Source organism: Pteropus vampyrus, unplaced genomic scaffold, assembly GCF_000151845.1.
Source record: "Pteropus vampyrus isolate Shadow unplaced genomic scaffold, Pvam_2.0 Scaffold167, whole genome shotgun sequence".
In the NCBI taxonomy this organism is placed as follows: Eukaryota; Metazoa; Chordata; class Mammalia; order Chiroptera; family Pteropodidae; genus Pteropus; species Pteropus vampyrus.
This window is the reverse complement of record NW_011888948.1, coordinates 462,424-486,505: the sequence shown is the minus strand read 5'-3', so window position 1 is coordinate 486,505 and position 24,082 is coordinate 462,424. Positions and strand designations below refer to the sequence as shown.

At 33.8% G+C, this 24,082-nt stretch overlaps 1 protein-coding gene across 3 annotated transcripts in view; it reads left to right on the top strand.

The window, feature by feature from the left end:
• Positions 1–24,082, top strand: part of CAB39L (calcium binding protein 39 like) — a 144,259-nt gene that overhangs the window by 85,264 nt on the left and 34,913 nt on the right. For all 3 annotated transcript variants that reach the window (XR_002782820.1, XM_023536705.1, XM_023536704.1), the window contains 3 exons: positions 955–1,095; positions 3,585–3,749; positions 21,054–21,172. Coding sequence is in view for 2 of the 3 variants with exons in the window: in XM_023536705.1 (XP_023392473.1) it covers positions 994–1,095; positions 3,585–3,749; positions 21,054–21,172 (386 nt within the window). In the remaining variant the exon portion in view is untranslated. The remainder of the gene's footprint in view (positions 1–954; positions 1,096–3,584; positions 3,750–21,053; positions 21,173–24,082) is intronic.

The window sequence follows — 24,082 nt, the reverse complement described above, 5'->3', positions numbered from 1 at the left end:
TGTAAAAAATATGCAGCGTCATTATCATTTCTATCTTTAGTCAAAATACCTAATTTTATCTGCTTATTCTCTAAAAGTACTCCTTTTCTCATTCTTGCATAATATGTAAAAAATATATATATTTATAAAAAGTCAGGAGGAATATATACCAAACTGATAATAGTTGTCACCTCTGGGTAATTGGTCAATGGGAACTTTTGATTTATTACATCATACTTCTGTAATTCTTGAAATATTTTTGCTACTAAACGTAAAGTAAATGAATATTCCTCTACTAACTGGAGGCTTCAATTATGAGATTTTTTTCCCTAGTACTTACATTTTTAGTGTAGATAGGGTGATGATAGTCATATTTGGCTCTTCTGCTCTACGTAAATAGATGTTCTCAAAAACAAGAATTGGTTCTTCTTTCTCCTTCCCCCTTACCTTTCACCATGGTAGTCCTAATTTCATCAGTGAAAATGGTTCTGAATATTTGAAGAGTAAATAAAGAACAGATTCTAAATAATTTTACATTGCAATTTTGTGATTGCTGTGGAGTAGCATGCTTTTAAATATTGCTTTACCACAGTATGTGCATCTTAATGCCCCTCTAGTTTTATTTGTTTTATTTTATCTATTATCATCAGCAGCAGCGTCATTATCATTTCTATCTTTAGTCAAAATACCTAATTTTATCTGCTTATTCTCTAAAAGTACTCTTTTTCTCATTCTTGCATAATTCTTATTTTTCTATTGTAGTAAAAATTTTTAACTTCGAGGAAACACTTTATAGGTAATGTTTTAAAAATATTTTGTGTGTATTTAAATTTGGCACAAAACAATGAAACTCATTTTAGTTTGATTGATTTTAATGTTTCTAATTACTGAATGAGGTTATTGAAAACTTACGACAATTTAGTGTAATTTAATCATGTTAAGAGTTAAATTCATAATTTTTGTTGTTTGTTTTAGCATTCCATATTGGAAGAAGATATTTCTATAGATGAAAAAATGCCTTTGTTTAGTAAATCACACAAAAATCCGGCAGAAATCGTGAAAATTCTGAAAGACAACTTAGCCATTTTGGAAAAGCAAGACAAAAAGACAGACAAGGTATGAGCTAAAATAGTAACATTATTATTAAAATACATGTATTCCAAGACCAGAAACCAACATAAAAGCTTAATGAAGAACTCCAAATATGATCTGTGATGGGGCACATAGGGTCTCCAGAAATATATTTCAATTGATTTCATGTTTTATGCAACTGATAATTGTCTAGTCTATTGTCTTGAACTCTTGATTCATTATCCAGAGCCTCTGACCGAACTTGGGTCCCTCTAGATGAAGTAGCTTAAAAATCTAAGGGATTATACTGGTATATTATATTGGCATGAAGGGTAAAAAGTTTTTATTTAAAGATCAACTGCGGTAGATAGTTTCTACTGCAGTGAAACTTCATTTTAATATTGTTTTAAGGTCCTACCAAGCAGAGCTTCTTTGTAGGAAGGGCTTTTTGGTATTTTAGTTATTCCCTTGAAGAGATGTTGAATCCTACATATTCCATTTCTCTCTAAAGTGACTAGTTTATGGCAAGATTCAAGATATCTATAAAATAAATACCCTTGAGTGCATAGTATATTTCTGTCCCAGTGTATGATACAATCTTGTGTTCTTATAAGGATGTAGAAATATATTTTGCATCCTACACCTTGTAAGTTATATAGAAACATATTTTTAATTCTAGTATACTTCATAATAACAATCTCAATATTGGTCCAAATAGAAAAAAGAAATGACCTTCATAAAAAAGTAAATCTAAATGACAAAAAAGAGAAAAAAAATTTGAAAAATATAAAAAGATACTCATCTTCATTAGTAATCAGGAAAAGACCAGTTAAAACCACATTATACTCATATTACACATGTTGTACTGCGGCAAAAATGAAAAGTGTCTGATGGTATTAAGTGTTAACAAGTAAGAAAAGCAATAATTTTTATTTGCTGTGAGCGATCAAGTATAAATTGGGTTTTGGGAACCAGTTTAGTATATCATCTATTATGTAGGAAGGTTTACATGTTCTAAAACCTGCAATTTTGTTGCTAGGTATAAAATCTAGAGATGTTCTTGAACATGTGCCCAGGATGCATGTATAGGAATGTTCATAGTGTTGTGTTGTTCATAGTAACCCCTCAGTAGGAACAACCCAAATGTCCATCAACAGTAGAACTGATAATGAAGTTGTCCCTCCATCAACGGAATACTACAGAGCAATGAAAACTAAGAACTCCTGCCTACATGCAACACAAGTAGTGTTGAGTGAAAGAAGCAAATTATGAAAGGCTACAGGTTACTGTTCCAAATCAGCAGAACTAGACTTTATTGTTTTGGGATGCAAACATAGGTAAGAAAACTACAAAGAAAAATAAATAAATAAATAAATAAATAAATGTCATCAAAGACATAAAAGTATTTACTTCAAAGGTGAAAAGTAACTTCAGGTAACTTCTAGGGTGCTAAAATGATGTTTCTTGACATGTGTTGTGCTCACACAGGTGTTTGCTTAATTATCGTTATCTATTTAAAGTACTCTTCTGTGGATAAATTAAGAAACTCCCAGCCTTTAATAAATTAAGGATTGCTTCACTCAGATCATAAAACGTATCTGGAAATTTTTTTTTTATAGTGTCACACTACTATAAATTATTTTTAATTATTTTACCTTATCCTCCTATTCCTTCCTTCAATTATAATGATTAAAATAAAACTATGGTATATTTCTTTTAACATAGTCAACAAATCAAATTGTTAACTAATTGGCCTGTTCTCCCATCCTCTCCTGTATTAATTTAAAATAATTTTTAATAGAGATATAATCCATATACCATATAATCCACCATTTTAAAGTAGATAATTCAGTGGTTTTTAGTATAGTCATGAGGTTGTGCAGCCATCACCACTAATTCCAGAACATTTTCATTGCCCCATAAAGAAACACTGTACCATTAGCATTCATTTCTCTTACTCCCTCCCCAAGCCCTAGCACTACTCTACTTTCTACTTCTATGGATTTTCCTATTATTCTTTAAATGTAGTCTGGGATTTTTTTTTTTTTAAGCTTCATAAATAGCAAAAAACGATAATGACTATGTATGAGGGAAAAGTGGATTGACAGAGAAAGTTTATGGGTCTTTACAAGTCATGATTTTATACCAAGTTTATTAAAACATCAGAAGAATAGGGATTTGTTGAAAAATCTTAGCAAATGCTTTAAATAAAGACTAGTAGCTACTGACAAGTCTTTAAAATGGAGTCATTTAATTTTCTTTCAAAGTTAAATTTAGAATTAATTACTAGCAAAGTTAACTGTGTTTGAGTACAGTTTAAGGGAAGATAATTGTTTCAATTATATTAACTAAATAGAAATATTAGAGATATTTTAAGTAAATAAATTTTAGTACCTACTAAGTGGTTTTTGTTTATTTATAACTCCACGGTGTTCTTTGATCATAAACAAGGCCTAGAAAATAGTGTTTATTTGTTTGTTTATAGCTTGAAAATTTTTATTCCTTTAAGTCTTAGCATACTTTTTGGTCACTAGGCTTCAGAAGAAGTGTCGAAATCACTGCAAGCAATGAAAGAAATTCTGTGTGGTACAAATGACAAGGAACCCCCAACAGAGGCTATGGCTCAGCTAGCACAGGAACTCTACAATAGCGGGCTGCTGGTGACACTGATAGCTGACCTACAGCTAATAGACTTTGAGGTAAATTATTCATAAAAGTATTATATCTCTGCTTTTCAATTTTAATATATATGACTATCAATATTTGACTTTAATTTCTATTACCGTTCATTATTTAAAAACCCACTTTTTTCTAAAACTTCTAAAATCACTTTAATCTTTAAAATTTTTTAAAATAATTTATAAAAATTTTTTCAATTACAGTTGATATACAATATTATATTAGTTTCAGGTGTACAACATAGTGATTAGACATTTATATCTTATAAAGTTACCACCCCAGTAAGTCTAGTACCCATCCGATACCACACATAGTTATTATATTACTGACTATATTCCCCATGTTATACTTTACATCCCCGTGACTGTTTTTATGACTGGCAATTTGTACATCTTAATCCCTTCCCCTTTTTCACTAACTCCCCTACTTCCCCTCCTATATAGCAACCATCAATTTGTTCTCTGTATCTATGAATTTGTTTTTGTTTTGTTTGTTCATTTATTTTTTTAAAAATCCACATACAAATGAAATTATATGGTATTTGTCTTTCTCTGTCTTACTTATTTCACTGAGCATTATACCCTCCAGGTACAGCCATGTTGTTGCATATGGCAAGATTGCATTCTTTTTTTATGGCTGAGTAACATTTTCATTGTATATATGTACAATGCACATAGGTTGTTTTCATATCTTAGCTATTGTAAATAGTGTTGCAGTGAACATAGGAGTGTGTATATCTTTTCAAATTAGTGTTTTGGATTTCTTCAGATAAATATCTAGAAATGGAATTGCTGAGTCATAAGGTAGTTCTGTTTTTAATTTTTTGAGGAACCTCCATACTGTTTTCCATAGCGGCTGCACCAGTTTACAGTTCCACCACCAACAGTGCACAAAGGTTCCCTTTTCTCTACACCCTCGCCAACACTTGTTTTCTTGATTTATTGATGATAGCCATTCTGAAAGGTGTGAGAGGATGTCTCATTGTGGCTTAAATTTGCATTTCCCTGTTGATTAGTTATGTTGAGCATTTTTTTATGTCTATTGACCATCTGTATGTCCTTTTTCAAGAAATGTCTATTTAGGTGATCTGCCCATTTTTAAAACGGATTGTTTGTTTTTTCAGTGTTCAAAATATATAATGAGTTCTTTATATATTTTGGATATTAACCCCTTATAGGATGTATCATTGGCAAATATCTTCTCCCACTGAGTAAGTTGTCCTTTTGTTTCGCTGACAGTTTCCTTCATTGTGCAAAAACCCTTTAGTTCTATGTAGTACCATTTGTTTATTTTTTCTTTTGTTTCCTTCACCCAAGGAGATATATCCAAAAAAAAATATTACTAAGAGCAGTGACAAAGAGTTTTCCACCTCTGGTTTTGGGAGTTTTGTGGTTTGGGGTTTTACATTTAAGTCTTTTTTTTTTTTTTTTTTTTTTTTTAGGCGAGGCAATCCTTGGTTGACCTCACAGATTGCAAGGACCTTGTCAGTTTACAATCCGTTATTTTTTTTATTTTTTATTTACACCTACAGCACCCGGCCAAGTACTAATCTGGCCTGACCCTGCTTAGCTTCCAGTATCAGATGGGATCAGGCTTGTTCAGGGTGGCATGGCCATAGACACATTTAAGTCTTTAATACATTTTGAGTTATTTTTGTGTCTATTGGTCCAGTTTTATTTTTTTGCATGTATCCATCCAGTTTTCTCAACGCTATTTATTGAAGAGGCTGTTTTTACCCCCACCGTATATTCTTTCCTTTGTCATAGATTAGTTGACCATATGAGTGATTTATTTCTGTGCTTTCTGTTCCATTCCATTGATCAATATGTCTGTTTTTATGCCAGTACCATTCTATTTCAATTACTATGGCTTATAGTGCAGTTTGAAATTAGGTAGCCTAACTCCAACTTTCTTTTTCTTTCTCAAGATTGCTGTGGATTTTTAGGGTCTTTTGTGGTTCCGTATAAATTTTAGGATTATTTGTTTTAGTTCTGTTAAAAATGCCATTGATATTTTGATAGAGATTGCATTGAATTTGTAGACTGCTTTGCATAGTAGGGACATTTTAACAATGTTAATTCTTCATATTCATGAGCATGGTACATGCTTCCGTTTATTTGTGTCTTCATCAATTTCTTTCTTCAATGTCTTATAGTTTTCTGATTACAGGTCTTTTACCTCCTTGGTTAAATTTATTCCTAGGTAGTTTATTCTTTTTGACGTGTAAATGGGATTATTTTCTCAATTTCTCTTTCTAGTAGTTTGTTATTGGTAATTAAAAATGCAATTAATTTCTGAGTATTAATTTTGTATCTTGTTACTTTACTGGATTCATTTATCAGTTCTAATAGTTTTTTGGTACAATCTTTGAGTTCTCTATATATAGTATCATGTCATCTGCAAATAATGACAGTTTTATTTCTTCCTTTCCAATACGGATGCCTTTTCTTTCTTTTTCTTTTCTGATTGCTGTGGCTAGGACTTCCAATTCTATGTTGAATAAGAGTGGTGAAAGGAGACATCCTTGTCTTGTTTCTGATCTTAAGGAAAATGCTTTTAGCTTTTCCCCAGTGAGTATGATGTTAGCTGTGGGTTTATCATTTATGGCCTTTATTATGTCGAGGTACGTTTCCTCTTGCCTCACTTTGCTGAGAATTTTTATGATTAGATGTTGGATTTTGTCACATGCTTTTTCTGCATCTATTGATATGATTATATGATTTTTATCCTTCATTTTATTGATGTATCACGTTAATTGATTTGTGGATATTGAAATAGTCTCAGATCCTTGGAATAAATACCACTTGATCATGATATTGACATTTTTGATGCATTGCTGAATTTGGTTTGCTAATATCTGTTGAGGATTTTTGCATCTGTATTCATGAGGGATATTTGTCTATAGTTTTTTTGGTTTTTGTTTTTCTCCTTGTAGTGTCTTTGTCTAGTTTTAGAATCAGGGTAATGCTGGCCTTATAAAATGAATTTGAGAGCCTTCCTTTATCTTCAATTTTTTGGAATAGTTTGAGAAGAATAGGTATTAATTTTTCTTTAGATATTTGGTAAAATTGGTCCAGGGCTTTTGTTTGTTGGAAGTTTTTGAATACTTATTCAACTTCGTCAGTAGTTACTGGTGTGTTCAGATTTCTCTTTCTTCCTGATTCAGTCTTGAAAGATTGTATGTTTCTAGGAATTTATCTATTTCTTCCAAATTGTCCAATTTGTTGGCATATAATTGTTCACAGTATTTCATTAGGATCTTTTGTATTTCTGTGGATTCAGTTTTCCCTTCTGATTTTATTTATTTGGACCCTTTTTTTGTTTCTTGATGAGTGTGGCTAAAGGTTTATCAGTTTTGTTTATCTTTACATAGAATCAGTTCTTGGTTTCACTGATCTTTTCTATTGTTTGTTTGACTCTTATTTTATTTATTTCCACTCTGATCTTTATTATTTCCTTTGTTCTACTCATTTGGGGCTTTATTAGTTCTTCTTTTTTTAGTTTTTTAGATGTAAGTTTAGATTGTTTATTTGAGATTTTTCTTGTTTCTTGAGGTAGAACTGTATTGCTGTAAATTTCCTTCTTAGAACTGCTTTGGCTGTGTTTCATAGATTTTGGATCATTGTGTTTCCATTTTCATTGGTCTCAAGGTATCTTCTGATTTCTTGATCTAATCATTAACCTATTCAGTTTTTAGTAGCAAGTTAGTTAGTCTCCATGTGTTTGTGTGGTTTTAGTTTTCTTCTTGTAATTGATATCTAGTTTCTTAACACTGTGATCAGAGAAGATGCTTGATATGATTTCAGTCATCTTATATTTATTGAGATTTGTTCTGTGGCCTAACATATGGTCTGTTCTAGAAAGTGATTTATGTGCACTTTAGAAAAATGTGTATGCTGCTATTTTGGGGTATAATGTCCTAAAAATATCAATTAAGTTCATCTGCTCTAATGTGTCATTTGAGGCTACTGTTTCCTTGTTGATTTTCTGTCTGGATGATCTATCCATTGATGTCAATGGGATGATAGAGTCCCCTACTATGACTGTATTACTGTCGATCTCTCCTTTTATGTCCATCAATATTTTCTTTCTATATATAGATGCTCATACATTGGGTATAGATGTTTATGAGCATTATGTCCTCTTGTTGGATTGATCACTTTATCATTATGAAATGCCCTTCTTTGTCCCTTGATACAAACCTTGTTTTAAAGTCTGTTTTGTCTCATGTAAGTATTGTTACTCTACCTTTTTTTCATTACCATTGAGATGAAACATGTTTTTCCATCTCTACTTTCAATCCAAGTATGTCCTTCTATCTGAAGTGAATCTCTTATAGGCAGCATCTGTATGAGTCTTTAAAAATTCATTAAGCTGCCATATGGCTTTTGATTGGAGCATTTAGTCCATTTACATTTAAAGTAATTATTGATAAGTAGGTAGTTTTTGCCATTGGTGTATAAAAGTATATTGTTTTCTGTGTTTTTGTAGTTCTCTGTTCTTGTTATATTGTCTTGCTCTCTTGTCTTGTATGTTGATGACATTTTAGTGTTGTGTTTGGATTCCTTACTCTTTATTTCCTATATATATCTCTTGTAGATTTTTAGTTTGTGGTTACCATGTGCTTCTTATATACCAAGCTATGTTTATAGCTGTCTATTTTAAGTTGATGGTTATTAAGTTCAAACACATTCTAAAATCACTACAACTTTTACTCACCTCCTCAATGTTTATGTTTTTGTCATTATTTTTTACTTCTTTTGTGTGTGTATGTGTGTTTGTGTGTATCCCTTAATTTATTATTGTAGTTGGTTGATGCAGTGCTTTTACTATGTGTTTGCTTTTGTCGGAGAGAATTTTTTTCTTTCCTATGTTTTCTTATTTATGTTCTTCATCTTTTCTTTTTAAAGAGATCCCTTTAACATTTCTTGTAATACTGGGTTAGTAGTGATGAACTCCTTTATAAAGGTTTGTGTGTGTGAAGAACTTTAACCTTTTTTAATAAAGCAAAAAAGTATACTATAATTAAGTTTGCAGCTAGGTAGCAAGGTTAGTGGCTAGTAATAATAATAAGAGATAACATTTGTTGAGTGGTTACTATATGTTATACAGTTTTAACTATTTATCTCATTTAATTCTTAAAGCAACCTTTGTAATTGATATCATGTTATTAGCCCCATTTTATAGATGAAGAACCTAAAGTTCAAAGATATAATTTACTCAAAATCACTCAATTACTAAGAGCCTAAGCTGGGATTCAAACTCCGTATCTTCCAAACCTGTTATTTTGTTAAAATTAATTATAAAATATTTTACCTATTTGAAAGCAATTACCTAATTTAACTAAATAATAAATTAGCTAAATAAAACAAGAACCTAGAAACCTAAGTGGTGAATATGTGTAGGCATTTTATTATCTATCGTATATCTAACAGAACAGTGGTTTTTCGGTACAAAATGTACAAGCAAGGCAAGTTTGGATGTCAGCTATTTCTGTGGTAGAATCTTGGTTTTTATTTGTTTGTTTTTTTGTTACTACTATCAGGCTTTTGATACTACTAGGGTCTCCATTAATTCTCAGGAATGAAAGAGAATGGAGATTTCTGACGGAAATTGCTTTTAGTTTTGTCACTGAGGAATTGAAAGGAAAACTAATTACAGTGATTACAGTGATTAGATCAAGATAAATAAGGTCAGGGCTCTGGGGAATCTGTGAAATACTAGCCCCAGGCTCTCTGGATTACTTAGATTGAGGAAGATGTTTGACTGACTGGAGCCAATGAGGAGGAATGTGGAGCAAGACTTCTCTGGAAATGTGAAGCCAGGTGTATTGGTTAGAAGCAACTCTGGCTGAGGAACCCACCTGGTCTGACTTCAACTCATCCTTCCTTTCATATACACCTGTCTTTTTCTTTCTTTTTCTCCTATACCTATTTCTCTATCTTTTACATTTTTTGCCCAATAATCTTTTTTCATACTTTTTCCTTTTGCTGGACTTGTTCAGTCTCCCTCCCATCTTACTCCTCATTTTTTTGAAGTGGCCATATGTTGAATTTATATGTAGTTTTATTGTTGTGTTTATATACTTTCATATTTTATTTAGTTTAAAATGAGATATGAACCTTTATAGGAGCTGTGTACAGTGTAAAAACATTTGACTTGGAATTAGAATTGCTTTGAGTCCCTGATCTGCCCTTCAATAGTAACATAACCTCTTTGAAACTAAATTTTCTCATTATAAAATAGAAATAATATGAACTTACAGCATTGTTTTAAGTATTAAAGTAAATAAGACATATATTTATATGTTATGAAAGAACACTAAATACATGTGCTATACACAAATGTAAAGTAGTATACTCTCATTTCCTTTCTCAAACTAAAGTTAAATGTAAGCTGATTTATTTTTGTTTTAACCTTTGATGTTTGTTTGCTTATTGTTTTAGTTTGAAATTTAGTTGGTCAATAACCATAAATGAGAAAAAGACCCATGCATTTGGATTACAGTATTACATTTCTATATATATATTTTTTGCACATTTCCCTGAAAGCAACAATTTATTAAGCTATTATCATACTTAATTAACATGTTAGCTCAAGTTAGTTTATGAGATTAGTCTGATTTGCACTTGGAAGAAATGTGACCAAGGATGGTTGTGTTTTGAAGACTGCGTCAAGGATGCATGTCAGGCTCAGTAATCTGGAGTCTTGAGCAGCCACAGAATAGCACAGGGTCAAACTGCTGTCCAGTAACTGGAGAGATGGACGTATGCCAAAGAAAAACTTTGGGTACCTCACAGTATTGTTCAACATTGGGTTAGATAACAAAAGAGGAACAATAAGAAATACTTATGCAAGTTTCCCTTATTTTACATGGTATACTGAAAATAAATAAATTTAGAGAGGATGTTTATTTAAAAATGATTTTGGGATTAAGTCATTCAGTTGCCTGAAAATTGACTTTTGTGTTATCAAGTAGAGTAAACTTTTATTCTCTGGAATCATTGGGGAAAGAAGTATTTTTCTGAATATTTGAATTTTCCATGTAGCTGAAGATTCAAATGCGGACAGTTAAATCAATTACTTTTATGGATTACTTTATATTTTCTTTATAAAATGCATTATATGCTTGCCTCTCCTTTATATAATAAGATACTATATATAATAAATTTTTACTGATGAATCAAAACTATTATTAAGAAGATCTATTATTGTGATAATAGCAGACAGTTCTATTTTTTTTTTTCAGCTTTATTTAGGTATAATTGACAAGACAATTCTTGACTGTGTTCATTCAATTGATGTAACATGGTGCCTGGAACATACTTATAAATGAATGTATATTCAGTAGATGAAACTGTTTTCAAGTCCATAGAAAGTAAATACTTATAAATACTTCTTTGTTGAATGAATGGAAAACAGTTAAAATTTAGGACACTTCAGTATTAAGCATTCCACCAACTACATGTAATATTTTCAGGAAGGAGGCAGCATTACTAGCATTATTAGCCTGCTTGCAGAAATGTGCTATGTATCTCTATGGACTAGAAGTATGAATGATGATTCCACAGGCAGCAACTTTCCTTCTCAATCCTAAAGTATCTGTATAAGCTAGCAATAGCTTGATAAAATTCCTCCTAACTTCAAAACTCAATCTATTCACACAGAACCCCACCCTCCTCATCTCTTGGTTCATACTAGTACTAGTACAGCCCCTTCTGGATTAAGAGTATCTTAAGTACTAGGACTATGTTTTCCACACCTACTGTGCCTGTGCCCTGTCCTTTGGTTGGTTGAATAAATGGATTTAGGAATGAGAATGAGAGATAGAAGCAGAGGTCTTGAGGCACAGCAGTAAGTCACTTTTCTTAGTAAATTGTGTAGAAGATCATTCAAGAATAATGATACTATCATTTCAGTGAGTGAATAAGCTCTCCTGGGACTTCTTTGACGAGTACAACAGCCATTTAACTATAACATTTCTGGTTTGTTTTTATAACATAAAGAAAAAATTATTACTTTAGGAATGAGCTGCAGCTTTGGCTAGAAAACCTAAAAGAATAGAGCATTCCCTACAGACAAAAAAGTAAACTTTTGTTTAGAAGACACCTAGATGGGCTTTTTGTTAGTTGTCAAAGGCGAGGTCTCTAGGCAATATTTGGAAGGACAAGATTGAAAGAAAAGAGCTTAGATTTCCTTTGCAGAGTAAAGTAACAGAAATTTGAGAAGTGCCCTCTTTCAGGCTAAGTTTTGTAGGAGTAGGAAACAGAAGAGAGAAAGCAGAAGAGTTAGAGGGAGAGACAGGAAGGGGCTTAAGGACAAAAATCAGGAATGCTGAGAAACCTTTAACAATAATGATATGTAGGATTCAATTCGAAGACGTTTCTGCACTATGCTATAATTACCTTTTGTTACCCTTAAACCTTTGATAAAAGGACCATGTGCTAATAGTATATGTTGAGCGAAGGAGAAGGGGCAGTTTTCTTCACTTGGGATAACAAGGTGTTAAGAAAATAACTAGTTGCAGGAGGCAAAACAAGAAACAAGGGTTGGGAGGAGCTAGGAGCGGAGATTTGAAATCCAGAGCTGACAGCAGTGATGGTGGCTCAAGGTATTGGCTTAGATTAGGTGGCAGGGACTGACTGGGGAATCTGTGTGGCAAACTCATTCAAGTATCAAGAGGAAAGTAGTTTGTTGAGGTGAGAAAAATGCTGGAGGATCCTGCTGTTATGTGAATAAGAGCTGGTTAACAGGTAGACCTTTGAGTTAAAATTGTTTAAAAAGGAAATCTTATACTTTATAGCCACAATTTTTTATCTAAGCCTTAAAATTACTATCAGAAAAGAACCACTTCAGCATATTGTTAATGAGGTTTAAAAAAAAAAGTTGTGGTTGAGATTACAAGACTTCTGATTTTGTGGGCTCAGGATCAAACTCAGAGCTGTGTTTTTGAGGTTTGGCCACTATTCAAGACACAGCTTTAGACTCTTTGATGTTTTGAAACACAATGTGATAAGAGATCAAAGGATGAAAATGTATTGCATGTCAGAGTTGATGCATTCATTTTAAAGACAGGTGTGCCTTGCAAAACTGGAGTGGATGCAAAGTCAACTGTTCAGGCTGAATTAGAAAGCTCAAAGAAACAGAAACTTTTCTACTCCGATAATTTTACCGCTAGCAAATATTTCTTGCTATGTTAAAAAAAATCAGCAAAATAAGCACTCCAGGGCCAGCTTTTTAATAAGCCATTTTATGATCCTAAGTGTTTGAAAATTTCCATCCCCTCCCTGTACCCTGACCCTGATTAAAGTGGTCCTTAACCTTTGGTTTTATTTCTGTAAAAATGAGAAATTACAAAGTCTTAAGATTTGACTGTACTTCATACATTTAATAATTTGAAATGCTTACCATGTGTGTGTAGGGCATTGATTCTATATTTTGCACCTGCCTTTAGACAAATTAAGTGAAAATTAAGGGTGGGAAAATACTGTATCATATTAAATGGAATTTTATGTTATTGTTACCTATTTTTTAAAAAAAGAAACTAGTGAATATAAACTTTAGAAGCATTTATATCTATAAAGGTACATAACTTATGGATGATTAAGCATCAGGTCCTTAATCAGAAGCATAATCTCTTCATTGTTTGTGTTTCCCCTATAAAAATTAAGACAACGACCATTGATCTTACCATACTTTTAAAGGAAGGTAACCTGCCATAAGGATAAAGACTGCTCATGCCATGTACAATGTATGAAATATTTTGTTTGGCTAGCCCCTTTGATTTCTGGGAAATGCTCCCTCCCTCCCCACTCACATGATTACAGTGAGAGCAGTCATTTTGTGTAGCATGACACCTTGCCCAACACAAAGCTGATTGGCCTACTAGTGGACATCAGGTCAAAGTAGGGCCAGAGTATTTCTGCAGGATTCTGGATCTGGAACAGAGACAGAACTCAGTCTCTAACTAGGAGCTAAAGATATTAGATATAATTTCTTCATCACTGGCGAGGTTTCCTACCATGCAGACTAAAGAAGTAGAGAAGCCAGTCTGCAGAGAAGATAGAGAGAAGAATGAAGAAGATACGTAGAGAGATAGGGGTAGGGTTGGGGACTCTCTGATGAAATTCATTTTATATATATATATATTTATGTAGTTAAACTTAAAATTTTTTGAGAGTAACTAAGTCTGAGCTATTCTGTGCTTGGGTTCTCTGAAACTTTCTCAATATTTATAAATTAGTTTAGTTTAAATTTTAGTCCTCACAGAAGAGTCCTTGCTAATCTATGCAATGAACACTACCACCCCGTGCCCCTTGAGACTGCTCTGCCTATCTAGTTCTGCTATTGAAATTCAGCACAAACATTTGCCTTACCTACGTCCACTATCCCCACCCCCTTCCCCAAACAAACACACACTGGAGCAGAATAGAGAAGTCCATGACTTTAATGCCTACAATTATGTTTCATTCTTAAAAATAAGGTATAATTTACAAACAGTAACATTCTTCCTTTTTAGTGCACAGTTCTGTGACGTAGAAGAGTTATACCACCACCTCAAATTTTTTCAAACTCTTTTGTACCAGCTTCTGCACCTATTTTCAGCCTCTGGCAACCAATGATCTATCTTCCATCCCTGTATTTTTGCCTTTGCAAATGTGTAAATGGAATCATACAGAATGTAGCCTTTTGAGTCTCTCTTCTTTCACTTAATATGATGCATTTGCTGTTCATCCATGTCGTTGCCGTGTATCAGGAGTTTGTTCCTCTTTATTGCTGAGTGGTATTGCATTGCACGTGTGTACAAAGGATCATTTATCCATTCCCCAGTTGAAGGATTTATTTTTTTCAATTTTTAGCAATTATAAATAAAACTTGTAACCATTTACGTGCATTTTTAAAAATATGAATCTAGGTTTTCATTTCACTTAGATAAATACCTAGGAGAAGGATCGTTGGGTTGTGTCTGATTTTTGTTTGTTTGTTTGTTTTGGCCTTGGTTTGTTAATTTTAGCCAATTTAGTTAGTAAATGTTAGTGATATGTCACTGTGGTTTTAATTTTCATTCCCCTAATGACTAATGATGTTGAACATCTTTTCAAGTGTTTATTTGCCACCATATCGCTTCTTTTGTCTACTCAGATCTTTTGCCTTCTTTTTATCTTGTTGTTGAATTTTGAGAATTCTTTATATTTTCTGTATACAAGTCACTGGCAGCAATTTTAAAGTGGGATTTTTTTCTTTCCCAATCCTTGCCCTCTTTTACTCTCAGTGAAAGATGCTCTTTATCATTGGTTACTTCTAATTCCTATGACTGCTATTCATCACTTTGTTCTTCTCTCTTTTTATCTTTTCTTGTTTGATTCCAGATAATATATATTTCTATATATATTATCCCTTCAGCAAATAATTATTGAGCATCTCATGTCAGGCACTGACCTTTTTTGAATTTGCTAGTCAACACAAGTGCTTCTTCAGGTTTGATATTTAATCTGTTACATTATATGTTATCTTAGACTAACTGGCCAATTTCAGGCAATCTTGGCCATTTCTAGATGTTGCTGCATTATCATCAAAGATGTTTTTAGAGGTTTTTTTTTCCGTCTTCTGACTACTTCTAAATCCAGAGCTTTGACATCTGGCTGACTGAGGGATGCAGAAAACTAGTTTGGAAATAGTTTATTCCAGTTATATATGGTGTAATGAATAGGTATCTGCAAAGACTCCATAACATAGAGACCATCATTCATCATTCATCATTCATCATTCATCATTCATCATTCATACCTGTTTAAATTTTCTCTAATGCTTTCCATTCTGATCCTTTTCTCTGTTTGGAGAAGTTGTCCCTTGTAGCAGAACTTGTTTTTTTGTTATCCATAGGGGTTTTCTTTGACTTTGCACACATTTCCTAGTAAACTAGAAGAATGTTTTCCTCTGTGTAAAAGTTGGATAGAGTTCTGTGGAGCTTCATTTCTACTGTTCATTGGAATACCATATGAAATGTTCCTGTGGCATGTTACTGGGAAGTATGTAAAACATGCTCTTATGACATTTTAAAGAGGGTTAATATTCTGCAGTATTACTGTGGAGGCTAGAAAGGTTTGAACAAAACAAATACTTCTTTCATTTTAAATTTCATGTATACTTTAGTTATACCTGTTTTATACAACAAATATGTTTTTTACCCTCTGTATAAATGAAATTCATGTAATATGAACATTTTTAGTATTTTAAAATTATGAGAGCAACTGATTCCAAAGCAGCCATCCCCAACCTTTTTGGCACCAGAGACCAGTGCTCCTGTGAGAATCTAATGCCTGATGATCTGAGGTGGAGCTGAGGCGGTGATGTTAGTGCTGGGGAGCGGCTGCAAATATAGATGAAGCTTCGCTCACTGGCCCGTCACTCACCTCTTGCTGTGTGCCCTGGTTTCTAACAGACCAGTACCAGTCCGAGGCCTGGGAGTTTGGGGATCCCTGTTCTAAAGTATCCTTTTAAACTGAAGACTCACCTACTAAATTTCTATTAAAATTTGGATTTTGTATAGTGTTTTTTCTTAAAGGAGACTATAATTCACTTTCTCACGTACCTGTTCTCTATCTCCCTGCCTCCCCTCCCTTTAAATTCTTCTTCCTTCTCCCTGACTCCCTTTTCTTCCCTTCTTCTTTGCTCTCGCCTCCTCTTTCTTCCTCTGTTCCTTCCACTCCTCTCTTTACATCTCTCTATGAAATAAAGTGAAAGCAATGAGTAGTCATAGCTGTTTCTTTCTTTCTTTTCTTTTCTTTTCTTTTTTTTTAACGCCTATAGCACCTGGTCGTTATTTCTTATATTTAATCATCCTCGACATTTTGATATTCCAATTTATTTCTGCTGGTTAGATATACCATAATTTATTTAACTATGCCTATTGGTTGTTTCTAACTCTTTATTATTACCACTATGATAAAGATCTCTGTGCCTGACACTTTTTTCTATACTTAAAATGATTATTTAGGATTATTTTCTCAGGCTAGATTTCCCAATGTGAGATTCTAGGACATCAGTCTGTTATCACTAGATTGCTTTATAGCCTCTCCAACAATATATGAAAAATATCAAGTTAATTTTACCATTTAAGAAATTACTGTATCAATTTATATTCCACCAGCAATGTACAAGGGTTCCCTTTTCTCTGCATCTTCTCCAACACTAGTTATTTTTTGTCTTATTAATAATAGCCTTTCTAACAGGTGTTGACGTAGTATCTCATTGTGGTTTTGAATTCTATTTCCCTTGTAACTAGTGATGTTGAATATCTTATATATCTGTTGGCCATCCATATGCCCATTCAGGCCTTCTGCCTATTTTTTAATCAGATTGATTTTTTGTTGTTGTTATTGAGTTGAGTTCTTCATATATTTGGGGTATTAGCCCCTTATCAGAGGTATTGTTTGCAGATATCTCCTCATTCGGTTGCTCACCTTTTTTGTTGATGGTTTATTTGCTGCATAAAATCTTTATGCCCCCAAATTTGAAAATACTTATTTATACAGATATATGTACCCTATGTTCATTGCAGTATTATTTATGATAGCCAAGACATAGAAACAACATGTCTTTGATGGGTGATTAGATAAAAATGATGTGGTACATGTATACCATGGAATACTTCTTAGCCATAAAAAAAAAAATATGAAATATTGCCATTGGCAACAACATGGATGGATCTTGAGTTTATAATGCTAAGTGAAATAAGTCAGACAGGAAAGGACAAGAATCATATGATTTCACTCATATGTGAATATAAAATGAAAATCAACAAATTAATAAACAAAACAAACAAAAAAACCTAAACTTGTAGATATAGACAAAAAAAAAAAAAAAAGAATGATGGTTACCAGAGGAGAAGGGGGTCGGGGGAGGACAAGAGGGTAGAGGAGTCAAATATATGGTGATAGAAGGAGACTAGACTTTGGGTGGTGAGCACACAATAGTGTATACAGATGTTGTATTATAATGCTGTACACCTGAAATTTATATAATGTTATTAACCAATGTTAGCCCAATAAATTTAATTTAAAAAAATTACTTGGACTCTGGCCCAAGGTAGCAACATAGGAGGCTTCTGCATTTCCCTAAGCCCATGGACACACAGAATATATAGTTACACATGGAGGAATTCCCTCTGAGAGAAATGCAGAACTAGCCAAGTGACTTCTACTTATTGAGCGATTGAGAAAATATCCACATCAAAATGGGTAGGAAATGCTGAGACACATGCTCACCATAAACCCCACCCTTAGCACAGCACCATGCAATTGAGAGGGAACCCTCAACTCCCAGCTTCTCTCTGAGAAGCAAAGGATTGAGACCACACATCTAGTGCCCCAACTTTTAAGGCTGCCAACTGTAGGACAGGTGCCCAAATCACCTATCAGTGAAATCTAATGGGACTTGCATTCCTGAGTCCCATAGGACTATAGCAAACAAAGAAGCAGTTGTTAATAGCATGTGAGCACTTTTTGCAGCTAGTTTTCCTCCATACACTCCTCCCAGGGCTGGCATAGAGAACGCAGGCAAAATCACCCATTTCCCAGTCTTTCCCTAGAAGGCGACTGCATACTTTATAAGCTGCTGCCTGAGGGTCTGGCTTCTAATTAGCATGCATCTAGTTGCTGACCATGATTCTTCCAAGAGCCCAAAAAAGCTAGTGGGTGCTACCCCTGCCTTCTTCTTCCAGTTTGCTCCAACTAGAAAACCAAGTTGCTTGGAAAGAGCTTGTACACATATCTAGAGTTCCACCTTTTATGGCTGCCACCCAAGGAACAGGTCCCCAAATAAGCTAGCTCTGAAAGCTGATGGAGCTTGCAGTCATTATTCTCATAGTACTATAGTAAAGAAAGAAACATTTTTTAAATGGGCACAGAAACACCCCCTGTGGCTATACATTCAGGCTTAGTGCAGAAGAAGTAGGTAAAAATGCTTATATCCATTTCTCTGTGGAGAGGTTTGACTGCATACTTTCTCAGCTGCTACCTGAGGTTTCAGCTTTTAATCAGCCCGAATCTGGGTGCTGACTGCAATCCTCCCACTTTGGGACATTGACAGGTCTTGGCACACCCTCAACTACTGTAAACCACTAAGAGCAAAGATGGTGGCTTGGAACAATCACAAAATTTTGGCAGGTTACAAGAAGCTCAGGCCAGGCTGATTGACAATGTTCATCTCTTACATAAGATCAGTCTTTCAAGACTGAGAGCAATGGCTGTTTTATCTAATGTGCAAAACCAACATGGAGACTCAAGGAAAAATGAAGAAACAAGGGAATATGTTTGAAATAAAAGAACAAAATAAATCTCTAAAAAAAAGTTTAATGGAATTGAGATTTGTGACATACTTAACAGAGAGTTCAAAATAATGGCTATAAAGATCTTACCAAGGTCATAAACAATGTGAGAATTTCAAAGGAGGAATAGCAGAAAGATAGAAAATATTTATAAAATACCAAACAAATCACAAAGCTGAAGAATACAATAATTGTACAAAAAAAAAAAATTCTATGGATGGTTTTGACATTAGAGTAGGTCAAGCAGAGGTGAAGATTAGTGAACTTGAAGACAGGATAGCAGAATTTGTGAACCAGAGGAGCAAAAAAGAATTTAAAAAAAGTGAAGATAGCTTAAGAGACTTAGAAGACATCATCATGTAGATTAATACATGCATTATAGGGGTCCCAAAAGGAAAAGAGTAAAGGAAAGGAGAAGGAAGCTTATACGAAAAACTAATGACTGAAAACTTTCTTAACCTAGGTCCAGGTAGCCCAAAAGTTTCCAAATCAGATGGATCCAAAGAGATCCACACCAAGACACATTATAATTAAATGTCAGAGACAAAGAGAGAATTTTAAAAGCAGCAAGAAAAAGCAATTCATTCCATACAAAGGAACCCCCCATAAGACCATCAGCTAATTTTTTTTTCAGGAGAAATTTTAGAGGCCAGAAGGGAGAGGGATGGCATATTCAAAGTGCTGAAAAAAAGAACTTTCAATCAAACAATACTATACCCAGCAAAGTTGTCATTCAGAACAAAAGGAGAGATAAAGTGTTTTTAGACAAAAGCTGAAGGTGTCTATCACCACTAGATTGACTTTACAAGCAATGTTAAAGGAAGTTCTTCAAGCTGAAATGAAAGGATGCTAATTAGTAATAAGAAAGCATGAAAGTATAAAGCTTGGTGATGAAGGTAGATTACAGTTAATTAGAATAATATTACAATGATGGTAGGTAAATCACTTATAACTCTAGTATAAAGGTTTAAAGAAAAAATATTAAAAATAACTATAACTATAGTAGTTTGTTGCTGAATACATAATAGAAAAAGATGTGCATTGTGACATCAAGACATAAAATGTGGGAGGGGAGAATGGCATGGTTGGATTTGCATTTCTAGTTAGCTCACTCTGCAGAGTGAAGGATGCTTTCAAGTGGAGGGCAAAACTGGAAGGCACACTTTACTAGTTCAGTTGAGAGATGAAAGCTACAATCAGGGCCATAGTGATTAAAAATGGCATGTCATTCTTGTCTTTATCTTCCATATAAAAATCTTTGCTTCAGTTGGAGAAGCAGACTACTCTCAGGTTGTAGTGTGTGTGAGAGTGGAAGTCTTACACATGAGGACTCTAAGAAGCCCTGTCCAAGGCTGAATATAATTTCCCTGGCTCATGCTACTTACTAGGACTGTAGGATCCCTTTTAGGTTACATATAGCTTATGATCACCTAAGTCAGATATATCCACCTAATAGAAAGCTTACATTCTTTTTTTTTTTTTTTTTTTTTTGTCAGCAAGATGGGAGGGGAATGGATAAAGCAGAGAGGGAAAATTACCAAGAAGTATATTCAAGAAAAAGAAGTTTGATTCCAACCTATATTTGCTAAAATATTTTCATCTATTTTCTCTCATTTATGAAGGTTTAAAAAAATGTTAATTATAATTTTCTTCTTGTATGAAGTTAAAAGGTACAAAAAAAATAAAGAATTTGTTATGTCATTTTCACTTTTATATTTTTCTGTGACATTTCATTTACTACTGTAAGAATTAGACTACTAATTGTCCAAATTTTCCACAGTGCAAATCCTATGGAGCTATATCTATTCTGTAGACTGTGTTGAATGTTTGAAAGCACAGCTGACTAAAGAGTAAATTAATATTTTCATATTATGAAGTGTATATAAATACACTTATATGCTTGTATATAAATAACCTTAGAGATATAATTCACATGCCATACTGTTCACTCATTTCAACTGTACAATATAATAGTTGATTATATTTTCTTTAACAGGGAAAAAAAGATGTGACCCAGATATTTAACAACATCCTGAGAAGACAGATAGGCACTCGGTGTCCTACTGTGGAGTACATTAGTGCTCATCCTCATATCCTGTTTATGCTCCTCAAAGGGTAGGTACATGGTTCCCTTTAAAGCAGGTTTGTGTTTAGAATAGTTGTTAAATGTATTTAGCGTCAGCCTCATTTGAGATATGATAGGTTCTCTTTTGGAATCACAGTGAAGATTTTTACCATGCTCGAGGTCAGCCCTCCAGACCTGCATTACTTAGGCTGCAGCAAAATGTTTTTTAGCAAAGTTCCTTCCATTTATTGATCTCTTTCCTCTATATTCCTGTTATTTCATTCCTGCATTACTTAGGCTGCAGCAAAATGTTTTTTAGCAAAGTTCCTTCCATTTATTGCTCTCTTTCCTCTATATTCCTGTTATTTCATGTCTCTTCCTATTATATTATTGCTTGTATTTCCCAATCTTCTCTTTTTCTAGCATTGCAGTTACCCTTTCCTTGATTGCATGAGACCAAATCCCCTAAACCTAATCCTCATTTACACACACGCACGCACGCACACACGCGTGCGCGCACACACACACACTTCTTCCAATGGCTAGCATCTGCCAAGATGACAGGCTTCCATGTGGGGATAGAGTAAATATTACTGTATGTATATAGTACCCTAAGAGAGCCAAAATAACTAAAGTCTAGCCAGATAATAGAATCCCTGATTATTCTTTTATATATGTATACTTATTTACAGATGCCTCTTGGGCATTTTGAGGCTACTCTAACTCCTAAATAAAGACCAGAGATTTGGATGTAGCAAGGTTTGCAGACAGCAGACTATCTTCTTATTCTCCTTCACTAACTTTCTACTCTACCATCTCAAACTTATATATTATGCTGTTTCATACCTAGTGTGTCTCGTCTGTGTTTAATTCCCAGTTCCTGCCTTGTACATTTTTAAATGTTTGATTGTAGCCAACTAACACATAACACAGTTTAAAAATCAGATAAATCATCAAATAGCAGCCTTCTGCTTCTTCCTTCTCCATTCCTCAGCCCCATTATCCAAAGACAACCACTTTTATCTTTATTTGTTCAGATATTTACCTCTACATTTCAAATAATGGGCCCATACTAATCTTTGATTTATCCATTTTAAAAACTACCCTTTGACTTTCTCATAGGTCAGATGATAATTTAGTTTTTTCACCACCACTATTACTCTATTTGCCTTCCCCTTATCCTCCCAATATACTTTATCACAACTTTTAATTTTATTAAAAAGCACATTAAAATTATGACTATGTAATCAATATTCATTGTTGAACAAAGTAGTGTATTATGATTACTTCGTTTTTTCTTACAAAATACTGTTTTTACTGGAGAATTACATCTTTCAGTTCTAGGAAGGGAAATATACTTGTATCATGTATTAGAGCAGACTAAACTTACAACAAACATTAAACTTTACAACAAATAAACCCCAAAATGGAGTAGCTTCACCACCAGATAAGTTTATTTCTCACACAATAGTGCAGAACAGATGTTCTAGGTCAGCAGGGGGCTCTGCCTTCTTTAACGTGTGGTTGCTAAGATCACTTTGTTCATTGCCATTTCAGCCCACAGGAAGGCAAAACACGTAAGAGAATTTATGAGCCAGGCCTGGAAACAGCTTATGTTCGCCCATTCACATTCCATTTGAGAGCACTTAGTTACTTGGCCCCTTAATTCTTAAGGGAATCTGAGAATTGAAAAACTGAGTCATTTATCCTACAGAATTTCCTCCATTTTGGGTTTGTCAGATTGCTTCTTAATGGTGTTCCATTATATATATAATATGAATATAAACTTTTAGAGTAAAGGTTATATTTAAAGGCTTGATTAGATTTAGATTCAGTTTTATTTTGGCAATTATATTTTATAGGTGGTTCTCTATCATTCAGATTGCATCATGTGAGGAGACATACACTTAGTAATGCTGAGATTGAGCAATGGGTTCAGATGGTGACAGCCTAATCCATTATAATGTTCCCCATCAACCTTACGCTTAATTATTTTACCATTCATTGAATAACATTGCCTGATTCCGTCATTTCAGTAGGGGTTACAAAAAGGTGACTTCCTAATTCTGTCATTCCTTGTGTATTTATTGACTAGAGTAGTTTTATAGGGAATAACTTTCCTTCTTCCACTTCAACAGGTTAATTACTCTGAAATACAATTTATACCAGAGAGGCAGAATATATACCTAATTCTTTTCCTTCAGTTACCAATTTAAAGAATAATAAGTCGTCATCCTAGAAACTTACATTGATATCTAATGAGTTTCACTCCTCTCTCTCTCTCTCTCTCTCTCTCTCTCTATCTCTCTATCTCTCTATCTCTCTATCTCTCTCTTTCTCTCTCTCTCTCTGTCTCTCTGCCACACCACTCCACTTCCCTCTCCCTCCTTTCTCCTCCCCGCCCCAACTCTCTCTTTGTATCTTTCTAGTATCATTACAGAACTAGTGTGCTTAATGTTTTTCATACATCTTGTATTTTACACACAGTTTTTTTGATGCATAGTTCTCCATCTGTGGCCCCCTCAAGTTGACCCATGTCCTTTTGATATCACCCCCATTAGTTTGTGAGAGCTTTCTTGCTTTCTGGCACTAGGTATACCAGGCCCATCTTCTGTGTTTCCTAACACAAACCTGGAATCAGCCACTTCTGCCAATGACCCTTGTTCCTTTTTGTGAGGAATGGTTCTTGGATCTGGATATGATCTGGATATTTGGGGGTGCTCATTGAATTGCATTGTTATGGCTTTTAGTTTTTTTCAGTGGACAGAGTTATTTCATTATTTTTAAAGTAAGAAAATATTTCCAGATAAAAGCAAAACATTTTGACTATATTTAGGAGGCTAACTGTTTGTTGAATGACATTTTACAAAACTTTTCCAAATACTGCCTGACGTTGTTTGCTTCCAGCAATAATAACAAAAGGCTTTTTTCCCCTTACATAATATAATCTATATTCTTAA